At 41.9% G+C, this 12,860-nt stretch overlaps 2 protein-coding genes across 4 annotated transcripts; both read left to right on the top strand.

The window, feature by feature from the left end:
- The first annotated feature begins 3,626 nt into the window (after positions 1 to 3,626).
- Positions 3,627 to 8,480, top strand: asb10 (ankyrin repeat and SOCS box containing 10). Of its 3 annotated transcripts, none has more exons than XM_032530520.1 (5): positions 3,627 to 4,074; positions 5,068 to 5,335; positions 6,041 to 6,545; positions 7,094 to 7,207; positions 7,784 to 8,480. In XM_032530520.1, the coding sequence occupies exons 1-5, from the start codon at positions 3,750 to 3,752 to the stop codon at positions 7,925 to 7,927; spliced, it is 1,356 nt and encodes a 451-aa protein (XP_032386411.1). In that variant the 5' UTR covers positions 3,627 to 3,749; the 3' UTR covers positions 7,928 to 8,480. The 3 variants fall into 3 exon arrangements, with proteins under 3 accessions (XP_032386411.1, XP_032386410.1, XP_032386413.1); XM_032530519.1 differs by having other exon boundaries at positions 3,628 to 4,074; positions 7,742 to 8,480; XM_032530522.1 differs by lacking the exon at positions 3,627 to 4,074 and adding an exon at positions 4,273 to 4,820 and having other exon boundaries at positions 7,742 to 8,480.
- Positions 8,481 to 10,261: 1,781 nt separating this feature from the next.
- Positions 10,262 to 12,196, top strand: LOC116699282 (homeobox protein GBX-1). Its single transcript, XM_074783873.1, is given in 6 exon segments — positions 10,262 to 10,670; positions 10,672 to 10,814; positions 10,817 to 10,923; positions 11,685 to 11,873; positions 11,875 to 11,991; positions 11,993 to 12,196. Coding segments are annotated over 6 exon segments (867 nt in total). The 5' UTR covers positions 10,262 to 10,563.
- The last annotated feature ends 664 nt before the right edge of the window (positions 12,197 to 12,860 follow it).

The raw sequence follows: 12,860 nt of genomic DNA, 5'->3' as shown, positions 1-12,860 counted from the left end.
GCTATTTGCGTGGTGATCAGTGCATTGAGAGACAATTGGAATCTGCAAAGACCGATACAATACATTATAGGTAGTGGGCTCAGAGCTGAAAGAGTACAGAAAAAGTAATCATGCTTCCACAAAATAGTTTGGAGCTACTGTTCAAGGCTCTATAATATCATTTAGGTTCTCCACCAACATCTCAAGCATCGTGATGAGACCTGGGGGAGATTTGCAAACTAGGGCACCTTGTCTAAGCCCTGCTGTGGACTCTGATGAGCCAAATATATGTAAGGAAGTCAGTGTTGATTGGCTATCAAAGGCGTTTTTATGGCATTGAAGACTTAAAGCAGACTGTTTGTGTCTACCTTAATGTGTCTGTATGGACTGCAAGAGTCAATATGGTATTAAGAAAATTAGAACCAGCCAAGATGCAAATCAGAATCGGCAGACGAAGGCATAAACGAGGCAACTAGCTTTTCTTTAGATAATGTCGCTTGCCAATTAAGCATCCTAATTATCTCTTAACATGTTTTCATGGTGACCTCCAAGTTATTCTACCACCAGAAAACAAACTTCAGACCCTGTTTCTCTTTAACTACCAAGATGTGAACTGAGATGTGTCAATTGCATATTAATTGCTCCCTCACCAGCACAGAGTTGCCCATATGCCAGACACGATCTTGTTTCCTCTGACAGGAATAACAATAAGTAACACATAAATCATTAACAGTAATAGAAACACCTGATGGATAATTGAGTGCTCTGATGTCATGGTGGCAGTCTAAACTTAGACTTTCTTTGGGTGCACTCTGTCTTAAACTAACAACAGATCCAATTGGAAAGTCATTAGCATTTAATATTACTGTAATTACTATGTACATTTCATTATGTTCTCAGTATATTAAATGACTGCTCAGTGTGGAGGGAGGGCTATAGTTTAATCTCTTTCTGTATTACTGTGTGCCACAGTACTCAAAACGGCATTAAGAGGCACATAATCAGAGGGAACTAATTGCCTATGATTGCATAAATGAAGTGCCTCAATCTCATCAGGCCTGTTGCTGATGTCCAGCTGCTCAATGCCTTGGGAGAGGAAGGTGCTTGACCACAATGCAGAAAACCCTGGAGAGACAGCTTCTGGTGGGTAATGTGAGGAAACCAAAGATTTAATATGTCCACGGGGAGGCTGTTAGGCCAGGGGGGTGTTACTACTGCTGATGTTTTTTTTGTTGCCATCTGAGTTGCCTCCGCCTCACAGAGGAAGAAGAAAAAAAGAAAAAAGAAACATGAATGCCCACCATTTGAGAAATGAATTTATCGAAGTCACTGTCTTTTTCCCCATTAGTAAGTGTTTAGTTCAGCGTTTTAAATAATTGCGTTACCAGGAATGATATTTAAAATACATTTGGGAGTCAATGAGGCGGGAAAGTGCCTACATGTTTTGCTGATGACACCCGGGCCATTTGGAAGACATCAAAGTAGAGAGGAGGTAGCCCAGATGCATATTATAAACTCATTATGTATATCATTTAAAAGGATGTACTCCAGCCGCAAAAACAATATTCCTAGTCTCTCTCTGGTAATGTGTGTTTTCAAAGTTGAAACTCTTACTCGCCTTCAGTTTAATGTGGCATCTATTACCAAACTGTAACATAAAATAAATGACCTTGATTTCCATACTAGAACAGTCATTAAGGTATAGATGAGATGCAGCGATGCTTCCGTGTTTTCAAATGGGAAAGAAGGTAAAACCTCTCCTCAAATATGAATTTCTTTACCTGCGGTGCAGACCTTGTTTTCCACAGAGCTTACATACATATTAAAGGACTCCAACATAGAGGTGGATAAACATACAAAAAAACATGTGTGCTTTCATACATTGTTGAAACAGTACAGCACATTTTATTAGATGGTAAAATCAAAGCAAGTTCATCAGTCTCCAAAAACGGAGTTTTTAGTCATCCTGGCAAGCCATGAAAATCTGTCCTTTGTAGAGTTAAAAAGATGTGATCAGTTTTCTACTGGATATAATTTTGAACAGCATTGGAAAATGATGGTCCATCAGTCAAAAGAGATGTTTGTCAGATGCCTAGTGAGTAGGCTTAAGAGGCTTAATTAGGTGCCGTCCCTCTGCCATCAGAACACTACACGTGGGGCAGAGTGACACAGCGGTTGCCAGTCATTCAGCCTAATGTTCTAATGGAGGGAGCCATGTGGATACATAAAATCCATTACGGGTCTAGAAAGAAAAAAAATACTGAGCAGAAAAAGACATTTTGCAAACATACTCACAGGGGCTTACAAATAGGGCTTTGCTATTTGCTCTTCCCCTAAGAGAAACCTTACCTTAAAACTTGCCCAAATGTTGCAAGTCAGTTACTTTTAAGTTTAACAGTGAAAGTGCCGCTAGGAATGATAAAGGTGTATCATCCAATGACTTGCTCAGCACATTTAGAGTAGGAGATGTGGAAATCTAGCTGGTAGCAGTGTTTGATGAACTTTGACATCTATACATATGTTACCCACATTTTTTATGGAAGAACACCTCCCATTTTGCTGCTGATTAAAGTTCAAAGTAGGCACAGCTAGGAATAATGGAATGAACTCCGGGCGGGGGGGGGGCTTTCGTATTGTGCTACTAGAGGTGAAATTCTTGGACCGGCGCAAGACGGACAAAAGTGAAAGCATTTGCCAAGAACGTTTTCATTAATCAACCTTGAATATGTTAACCTTAAATGTAATGTGAGAGGGAGACTAAGCTGGTCTGGATGAGCATATGTTTTACTTCTAAAAAAAAATCCAATAAAGCGCTCCTGAATTACACCTGTTAATAATCAGTGGTCATATTTGACCATTAATCTTTTGAGCCAAGCTTCCCTTGCGGTCTTGAAGAAATTGACTCTGTTCTAGAGGGGTTTGTGTTGTGTTAAACTGACTTACCCAGCCTCTGATTCAATTTGCACTCTGGAGCCGGGCCTGCTGGCGTTGGAGGTCGCTGTTCCGCGTTCCCTGACTCGGCGGCCGCTCTCCAGCTCCCTCTCCTTTTGTCGGGACCCTGCAAGCCCGTTTTCCGTCTTGTAGGTGTTAAAAGGTGTATTTACAAAAGTTGTGAATAGTCTTTTAGCGGCTTTGTCTTTAATAGTGTTCTCCATGTAGGAGCATGTGGTTTGCAGCTGTCAGCCTGCAGCATGCTGCTTCTGTGATTGTCTCCCTCCTGAAACAATCTGAATCTGAATCTCCTCCCACACACCAGCAATGGCTGGGTTAAATCAGATTAACTACCATGTCCCCCTCATGTGTCATTTGTCAGTCTGACCCTCTCATCAGGCTACCTACACACATTATCAACTGACACAGACTAAAATGTAACATAATAATAATAATGAACAGGATACTGTGCAATTAAAAAACATGTAATATTCTATCACCTCCTAAAAACAGTGTGTGCATGTATTGTTACAAAGCTTGAGTTTATTTAACTCAGGAAACTTGCAGCCTGACAGAGACACTTCATGGCTGTACCTTTGCTGGGGGCAAATAGGAGAGGCTCGAGTGGCTGCATGTGAGACATAAAAATAGCATCACTTGTCACGGGTCTCATACCGAATATCAAAACAACTCTGTGAACCAACCCTGTGAACAGCCGGCAGGCGCATAGTGGACATTAACCAGAGAGAAGGATCCAACAACAGAGACAGAGAGACAGGCCTTTTTAGACCGTCTCTCTCACACAACCAATTTTCTCTGCAAGAGGCAAACCATTCAGCATGTCGCGAGGAAGCTTTGTCTTCACATCCATGGCCTTGCGCTCCCTTGAACTTGATGAAGACATGCTTGAGAGACACAAGTACAAGAGGCAGCTGACCTCCCATCACTTCAACAGCTACATGCTGAAGAAGGAGATCAGGGACAGAACACCGCTGAGGTCCAGCACTGCCACGCCACCAACTGTTTGCCAAGATGTGGTCGTCCAGAACGCTCTGTATACAGGAGACCTGGAGGCAATGCAGCATGTCTTTCCTAGAGGATCCACAGTGAACCTCATTATCGAGCCACAGGGAGGGGACATGCGCTGGGTCCCTACAGGCGAAGGTAGGAGACAACATCTGTCTGCATTAGAATTTAATTCAGGAGTGCACATGATTTGACATAGTTAAGTAGCTTTATTGTATTTCCTGGAAAAATTGTGAGAGAGTGAAAGACATGGCCTGTGTGGTTGTGGAAAAGAGAAAGTTAATCACTGCTTTAAAAAATATTTTAATGGAAAACTACAACCAATATGTAACTGGTGCATCTCACCCTGACCCAGTATTTAAAGACATAGCAATGCAATATTTATAGAAACAGAAAATGAGACAATATTTATAGAAACCATCATATGTCTACCACATAAACAATAATTGGGCAGGTGGCATGTCACACAGCAGTCGTTGGTTCCCATGCCACTGCACTGGCAATATTCACAGGGTCAAGTTAAGTATCACATAACACCACCCTGAAATAGCCCTGTCTACACAAACAACCTGCATAAGTGCTTATATCTTTCGGGAGAACCCACCCTACTTAAACTTTATAAAACAATCTGGTTAGATCCAGTATGGCTTATGTAGCACCTAAATTTAAGTGGAAGAAACCAAAGGCGTACCGCAATGACGTGATCGCCATAGCCAAGGCCTCGGGTTGTGTCCTGCAGTTCTGGAACTCTCTGCTTGTAGGTGATGAGCTGATGATTCTCAGCATTGTTGGCGGCGACGAGTATGAGTACCTTATTGATGCCATTTATGACACCAGCAACGTAGAGGAATGGAAGAACTTCAGATTTAACTACAGAGGCCTGAGTAGGTTTGTCACAGCTTTGGTGTTTAAATAACTGGTTACAGTTATGCAAAATAGTTAATGTCTTACTCGAAAATGTTGTGTTATTCATAATAATTGAGTATTGTAATGAGTGTCTGAAAAGTAATGCAACCAGTAAAATTTTGTAATGTTCTGACGCATTTTATCATTGACAACAAAACCACTCATGGATATCTGATATCTTGGTTGAGCTTAAAGTTGACTTTATGTTGTACTCTTTGCTGGCAGGACTGTGGTCATTGAGTTATGAGCAGGAGCTGACCACACCACTTCACATCACAGCTGGCCGAGGCTTCACGGAGTGCCTGAGACTCCTGCTGCAGCGTGGGGCCAATGTGGACCTGGCCCCCAGAGGCACCACTGCTTTGCATGAGTCCTGTGAAAACTGCCAGCCAGAGTGTACCAAACTGCTGCTGATCCATGGCGCCAACGCCAATGCTCTCACCGAAGACGGCCTTATGCCTTTGCACTTTTGCACAAGCCCCGAGTCTGTTGGGTGAGTACAACAGTAGAACAAAAGTAGAAAGTGCAACTGGCACCTAGCATTTTATAACATTAGCCGTCATAAGCTACTGGTCATACCAGACTAGATGCAAAACCTCTGAATGATTTGACTAGAGGAAGGGTGCATTTATTCCCAATCAATCAGAAATCAGTGAACTCTAATATCTATGACTACTGGTCATAACAGCCAAGAAAGGCTGTAGCAGCAAAACCCATGGATTGTGGATTGAAATAAGCAAAAGTGCATTTATTGCAGATGAATTCAACTTTTTTAAGAAATGCCTATCACTGTACGACCAGCTCCTGTTGAGACTGCATGAAAACTAGCTAGCAGGCGAGCATAGAAGGTGAACTGGATATAGCTAAAAGTGCTGGAGAAATGGATGAAACGTCAAGTTTCTGCCTCTCAAAGTGGTTCTAATACAAGCACGATCAAACCTACTTGCAAAAAAATGACATTCATTCAAGAATCATGTCTTATAAGAAAATGATTGCAAAAACATCCACAAGTAATGGTGTTAAGTGGCATCCAGTTTAAAATCCATTGAATTGAACATGGCATGTGATTAAGGGGTACTTTGTATGATAACACAATGAGTCATCCAAAAACAGACAAGGAAAACACTGCTCTAATGTTTACATGGGGATACAACTTCTGTAAATATTACAAACCAAGGTTCTGTAATTCTGTCTGCAGATGTGCCAAGTATCTCCTTCAGTACGGTGCAGCAATCAGTGGTCGCACTCTAGATGAAGGTGACACTCCGTTACATGTGGCAGCCAGCAACGGCCTCCCAGAACACACTGAGCTCTACCTGCGCTATGGAGCTGCTGTGGACAAACAGAACAATGAGGGTGTCACGCCCCTGATCGCTGCATGTTCAGAACCCCAGGAGGTGCAGGAGCTTGAACGTTACTTTAAGGTTTGCCAGAAGCTGCTGGCGGCTGGGGCCAATGTCCACGCTATGGACCAGGACAAAAACACTGCTTTGCACAAGGCCTGTAAGAATGTAAATCCAGATATAGTGGATCTGCTGCTGGCTAACGGGGCCTGCGTTAACGATATGAGCTACGGCGGCGAATCCCCCATGCACAACATCCTGAAGGTGGTGTGCTACAAGGTTTCCCATCACCCTGAGAGGATCGTTCGTGCACTGCTCAACCATGGTTCTATTCGGGTGTGGCCTGGAGCTCTGCCCAAGGTAGGAAATGAAAAGTTATCTAAACACGTTATCTAAAAAGGAAGAATCAGATGTGTGCACATGCTTTTCATATCAGCTAAAGCATTCCGGGTTGGTGTGTACAATATTGTTTTTACAGCATGAACCAATTATTCATCAAGGTGTCTCATTGTGCCTAATTAGCAAATACTACACATGTAACACCTTGAGAAAGAGTCTTGAAACACCAAACTGGTCCTTGCAATATTCGGGACTTCACATTCAAATCATTCCCATTTCATGACACAACATGAAGTGTTGCACTCTCTGCGGGAAACAGACTACAACCATCAGTGAACCCACGTGCACTAGACAAAATGCCTGGTTCCTAATTAGGCAAGTGTTAATAGGAGATTAATTAGCACTAATTGCATAATTTCCAGTTAAACCCCTGGAGGGAAGACCAATCTGTTCATTTCACAAGTGTTTAATTACTTTATTTCTTCAGTTCTATGGAGTCACAAGCTCACTCATGAACTTAAATGATAATTGTATGAGTCTGTGCACTGTGCTGTGGTGTGTCTTTTAAGGTTTTGAAATACTGCTGTGGATCGCCACGCACCATCGAAGTTCTTCTGAACGCCTACAGTCACCTCAAAGTCACGGACACCTGGGTGGAGTCTGTGTCATCGGAAATATTGAAGGCAAGCTCGTAAAATAATTCATTTATGAGTAGAGTTTGACCAGTGTGGGTGTTTTAAGAAAAAATTATTTTGTACATTTTACGTTTTTAATGTCATATCTTTAAATGGGGACTTCTCTCTTCTTTACATGATCAGATATTTCATATTTTGCACAGTAAATGGACACCAAAAGCAATGCTAATTCAATTTGTTTTGATTGTTTAACAGCTCTTAAACTTATGGTGACCCCCCCCCCCCCCACACACACACACACACACACACCACACACGTAGGAGAAACTCTAAAATATGTTAGGCCTTTAAAAACTGAATTAATTTACACAAACATTGGGATGATTATATGAATAAATCAAGACGTGCCAAAAACATATTTAGTCTTTTGCAGGTTGTGCAGGGTGTTATAGCTGTAGTGAGTGTCACAGTGGACCTCACTGAGAACTTATACAGCAGAACTTTTCAGTAAACTACTACAATTTATTGTAAAGTAAGACAACTATTATCAAATGAGCTCATGTTTATCTGTTTTTCTAACCAGGAGCACAAAGAGTTCTATGAGTCCATCTTCTCTTTGGCACAGACTCCTCGCTCCCTGCAGCACTTGGCACGCTTCAGACTCAGGACCTTCCTGGAGGGCCGGGTACATAAGGTGGTTCCTAAACTCGATCTGCCCACCTTCATCAAGAACTACCTGCTCCTGGAGTACAGAGGCTACGTCCACTGAAAGCACTCTGTGTGTAGCCTGTGCCAGTGTGGGTCCTGGGGACAATTGAATGCTGCCATGTTTAAGGACAAAGCAGCTGTTTACAATATAATAAGTCAGAGTACTAGCGCTAGTATCACTATACACCACTACACTTAATATTTTTTAAATACATTATGTGCCACACATTTCAAGAGGAAGAAGCAGATGCTTGCTCTCAGTCACTTTTATTCCAGTTACACGTTTGACAGGGCTCCACAAGAGGGAGCTGTAGACTAGAGTTGCTCAAATACATGGCGGCAGATACACTGTTGTATGTTTTATATTTGTTTTAAATGTATGAAGTGAACACTTTTGTATCCTACTTCTGCACGTAATAGTATTTTCAGATGCTTGTATTTTTATAGATGATAATCATCATGGTAGTTTTATGTTAATGTGCATAGTGATGGTGTGTTGTCCATTAAGAATTTCCATAAAATATTTACATCAATAAGTATTCCCACCAGTATGTAATTAGGCGTTTTATATCAAAAATAAACGATGTAAAATAAAAGACTTCACCATGGCCATGGAATCTAATCTTTTTTTCCCCCTCGTTGTTCCTTTGTCTTACATTACATCTTTCTTCTTTCTACTTATTGTCGTATTCCCATGTCGATGACAGAATACATTTTAAAAATCAGACTAAGCCTTTGTTTTCAAAAAGCGCTTAAAGTTTAAAAAGGTTCGTATGAGTTCCAAATTAAAACAAAAAACAAGTTGAAACTACATTAACTTGTGTTGAATACCGATTGTAATTTGTGCTTTTACCAAGAGATTCCGATAAAGTAATTATTCTTTAACTGGTCACATGATTCAGATATTAATAAAGAAAAAAACATAACGACAAAAAAGAGCCCAGGAAGTTGCCTCTCAGTCGCTCACATCAGTCATTTGCGGGATCATTATGGTCACATCTGCACACTTAATTTCATCAATTTACATTACATGAAGAAAAAAAGCAGTGACTTTTAAATTAAAATATATAGACTCTTTTGTTTTAACGGGTAATAGGGAGAAATTTGTTTTAGGCTTACTTTAAACATTTGTATAAAATAACACAAAATAAGTTTTTTTTTAAATACACATAAATATAAATTTGTGTTGGTCACTAAAAATGGGACCAAAAACATCGTTAGTAAAAATGTGTAAAGAGGAACTGTATCAGAGTTCCTCTGAAAACTATAGGGAGATGATCTCAGGAAATGGTTCCAATAAATCCCAGAGAGGTGCTGCTGAAGTCACTTGCAATTATAAGAATTAGCCTGGTCTGGCCCTCCACTGCTAATCAGAGGCGCTGCTGATATGTTTATGTCCTCGTGCAATCAGACGACCAGTTGGAGAGCCCGGGCACCCAGGACTCAATAGGGCTAATCATCATCACTTCCCATTGCCATTTAAAAGGTAAAATGATCTGCGATTAAACCAGTGCTTAAGGAAAAGTGATTTATTTTTTTTCTCCACATGCATTTTTGATCATGAATGAATTACAACTCCCAACGTGCAAAGCAACATGTGGGATTGTTTCATTTATAAAAATAGAAAAAAAATAAAAAATAAAAACTTCAGGAATGGTTTAGTTGACAGATGGTCGGTCATAGACGTTAAAGTTTATAATTCAAAGCGTTTTATATGAATTCCCCCGAGTTCAAACTAAGTGGCATCCGTCAGATTTGACTTTGGCCACTGGGCTATATCTGACCGTGTCCACAGTGCAGTTGACCTCGCATAAACGTCTTTTATCTGAATCTAATTTCGCGCAGAGTATCTCTCTCCAGGGAGCAATTGTTGCAGCACTTCTTCTTTTTTTTCTGAAGCCAACCGCATTGTTTTTAGCCGCGGAGAATAGGACAGAGAGCGGAGAAACATCTGCCTCTCCTCCCTCCTGACTCTGATGCCCATCGGCCCCAATATTTCAACAAAAGCCACCGTTGTTTTACGCTGTCCCTTGAATCCAGAGTAATTACTTATCATCAATCAAAATTAATAATAGCTGATTGGGTTGGTGTGGTCAACGATTATAGAAGGGGAAGGGCCGGAACAGTCTCTCACACCGTTTTGCAGTCAATTGTGAACCTGGCAAAAGAGGAGGAGGGCTGGGGGGGGTGCGACCCGTCTACTTGGTCTCCACCACTGGGAAACTACCGCCTCTCAAGGCGGCCAAAAAGTCAGGGGCTGAATAAGGAAATGAAGCGTAATTTGAGGAAGATGGATGAGCCCCCAGGGAAACACCCCCTTTTCATTCCTCTTGTTTTGCAGATGATAACCAATGCGCTCGCTCTCTCTCTCCGCGCGCACACGGTGCAAGGGAGAGGGGCGGGGGAGGAGTTGCAGAGAGGAGGGGAGAGGTAGATAGATAGAGAGAGCGTGTGTTTATGTCTCAGTGTGTGACAAATAAGAGGGAAAAGGTAGCGGTGGGGCAAACAACAAAGCGCCCGACTGACTGACACATATAGAGTGCAGAGATCCGGAGAAGCAGTCCACTCCCAGGGATGACAGTACGGCAGAGGATCTACTTTCAATTCACTTTGTCTTTGCACTGAAAGTTTTGCGCGTCGCCGAGGAAAGGACACCTGCTTTCAAGTTTCCACCGAATCAAAGTGTTTGCCTGCAAAATGCAGAGACCAGGCGGCCAAGGGACGGCGTTTTCTATAGATTCCCTGATAGGGACTCCTCAGCCCAGACCGGGACACCGCCAAAACCCGGGTATCCTATTTCAGCCGTAAAACCTTTGTTATTCCACAAGCTTTATCCCACTCGCCTTTATCGTCTGGGATACCTCCACTCGCGCCTTTGGCTTCTTTTGCGGGACGGCTCACCAACACGTTCTGTGCCAGTTTGGGACAGGGGGTGCCATCCATGGTGGCGCTACCCACATGCCAAGTTCTGGGACCCCGGACAGTTTCTACCCACGCAGAACTGCCCGGTCCCCTTTAAAAGCCCGCGGTCCCGCAGCGAGAAGCGAAATCCTCATCTGACGATGCACCCCGGGGACAAGGGCTCTGGCCTTAACTTTCGGAAACTTTTCAAAAAATTCGGTATGGGCCCCTCTTAAATTTATGTATCTTTTTAAAACCCAAAACCCTCATGGAGCTGGTAAAAATCCCCAGTGCGTAAAAATTTTTAAAATAGGACGTTAGCCTATGGGGAAAAGGGTTTTTGGTCTCAGAAACCAGTTTCAATTAAAACAAAAGGAAAACCTTCTTACCATTTTTGTATCGTACAGGATAAATAATCAGCATAATATTTCATGATGCAATTTTGGGGGAGCCAAAATTCGGGGGACAACCTAATGACAGGAAAAAGGGGTGGTACTTTTTTGGTTTGTGTGTGTGGGGTGTGTGTGGGTTTTTTTTGAAATTATTTCGAATTGTTCGTATTTTTTCAAGAGCGAACGGGAAAGGGCATGTTTATCACAGTTAAATAAACTTTCAGTAAAATGATGAAAAATTTTGTAGCCAAAACAATCAGGGGTTAAAAGGCGGAAACGCTGCATGACGCCCAAACCACGAGTTCATTTAATGTTGCTAACTTGTAAAAAAAAAAAACAACAAACATTTGGGTTTTTTCAGCTATTCGGGTTTCCCAAAATTTTTTCTCAAAGTACTAAAAGCCCAGTGTTTGAGGTCAACGGGGCTAATCGGGTTTTTGGGCTCGCGGGTCATGAAAGAGAAAACTTAACGTAATTTTTTTGGGTTTTTTTTTTTTTTTTTTTTTTTTCCCCCTTCCGTTTTAGGGTGGGGCCCCAAACGAAAGCCTCAACGACGAAAAAGCGGGACCTAAAATCACCCGACCCGTGGCATTTGACCGAGAGGCCCGCTCCGCGGACGGGCGAGAACGAAATTTCTGGGAAAGGGGAAACCCCCTCCCGGTCCCAAAAGGGAGAAAACTAAAACCGGGCTCGCAGGAGGCGCCCCCGGGCCCGGCGCTCGGGGGGGAAGGGCCCGCGGGAAACAACAGCTTTCACCAGCGAGCAGCTGCTCGAACTTGAAAAGGAGTTTCACTGTAAAAAGTACCTTTCTCTGACTGAACGCTCTCAAATCGAAACATGCATTTAAAACGACGAGGTGCAAGGGGAAAAATTGGGTTTTGAACCCCCGGGCCAAGGGAAACGGTTTCAAGGCCGGAAATTAAAACAACCGGTCGGGAAACCGGGGGAAAAATTTCCCAAAAATTTTGGGGTCCCCATCCCCGTGCACTTTAAACCGGGTTTTTGGGGGTTTGGGTCAGCATAAAACCCCAAAATAGAAAAAAGGGACCAGGCCCAGGGAACTCACATAAAAAATCCAAAATATTAATAATGAAAAAAAAAAAATTAATAAAAAACCATTTACTTGACTCTAGGGTTTCCAGTTCTTTAAACGCAAAAAAGCAAAAAGGGGGAAAGGAAACGATTATGTTGTCTAAAGGGGTTGAGATGGGGCAGAGATTTGCTCGCAGAAAAAAATTAAATTTTTTGGAAAAATAGGCTGCCATTTTAATTTATTTTTTCCTTTTAAATGTAAATATAAAGGGGGAAAAAATTGGTACAAAGGGGCCCTATGAGAGGAGACGAAAAGGTTTTTTTTAAAGAAATTTATATGGGGCCAAATGTTTGTTGGTTATGTGCTTTTCCCTTCTTTGGTAAAGGGCGGGAAATTACAGTTTTTTGTTTCTTTTAACAATTTTTTTGGACCACATTTCCCATGAAGACCTTTTACATTTTTTTTGGGCCCAAAATTTTAAAAACCCCCTTTGACAGCTATTTGTGGAGAGAGAAAAAAAGAAAAGATGTGAAGGAAATATTGACCAAACGAGACAACTGTAAAGTATATTGACCTAATAAATCGCTTTATACGAAAGTTGGGATCCAGATTGAATTATTATTGTTTAAGGGGTAGAGTAAATATGTTTTTTTATGGTCTGGAAAAAT

Source organism: Etheostoma spectabile, chromosome 12 (assembly GCF_008692095.1).
Source record: "Etheostoma spectabile isolate EspeVRDwgs_2016 chromosome 12, UIUC_Espe_1.0, whole genome shotgun sequence".
NCBI lineage: Eukaryota > Metazoa > Chordata > Actinopteri > Perciformes > Percidae > Etheostoma > Etheostoma spectabile.
This window is presented reverse-complemented; position numbering and strand designations above follow the sequence as displayed.

Excerpts from the sequence above, each read along its gene's own strand:
- asb10 (XM_032530519.1), top strand. The coding sequence starts at position 3,750 with ATGTCGCGAGGAAGCTTTGTCTTCACATCCATGGCCTTGCGCTCCCTT. Across the intron at positions 4,075-5,067 it reads CTGGGTCCCTACAGGCGAAG|GACTGTGGTCATTGAGTTAT; the intron begins GTAGGAGACAAC and ends CTTTGCTGGCAG. Across the intron at positions 7,208-7,741 it reads TGTCATCGGAAATATTGAAG|GAGCACAAAGAGTTCTATGA; the intron begins GCAAGCTCGTAA and ends TTTTCTAACCAG.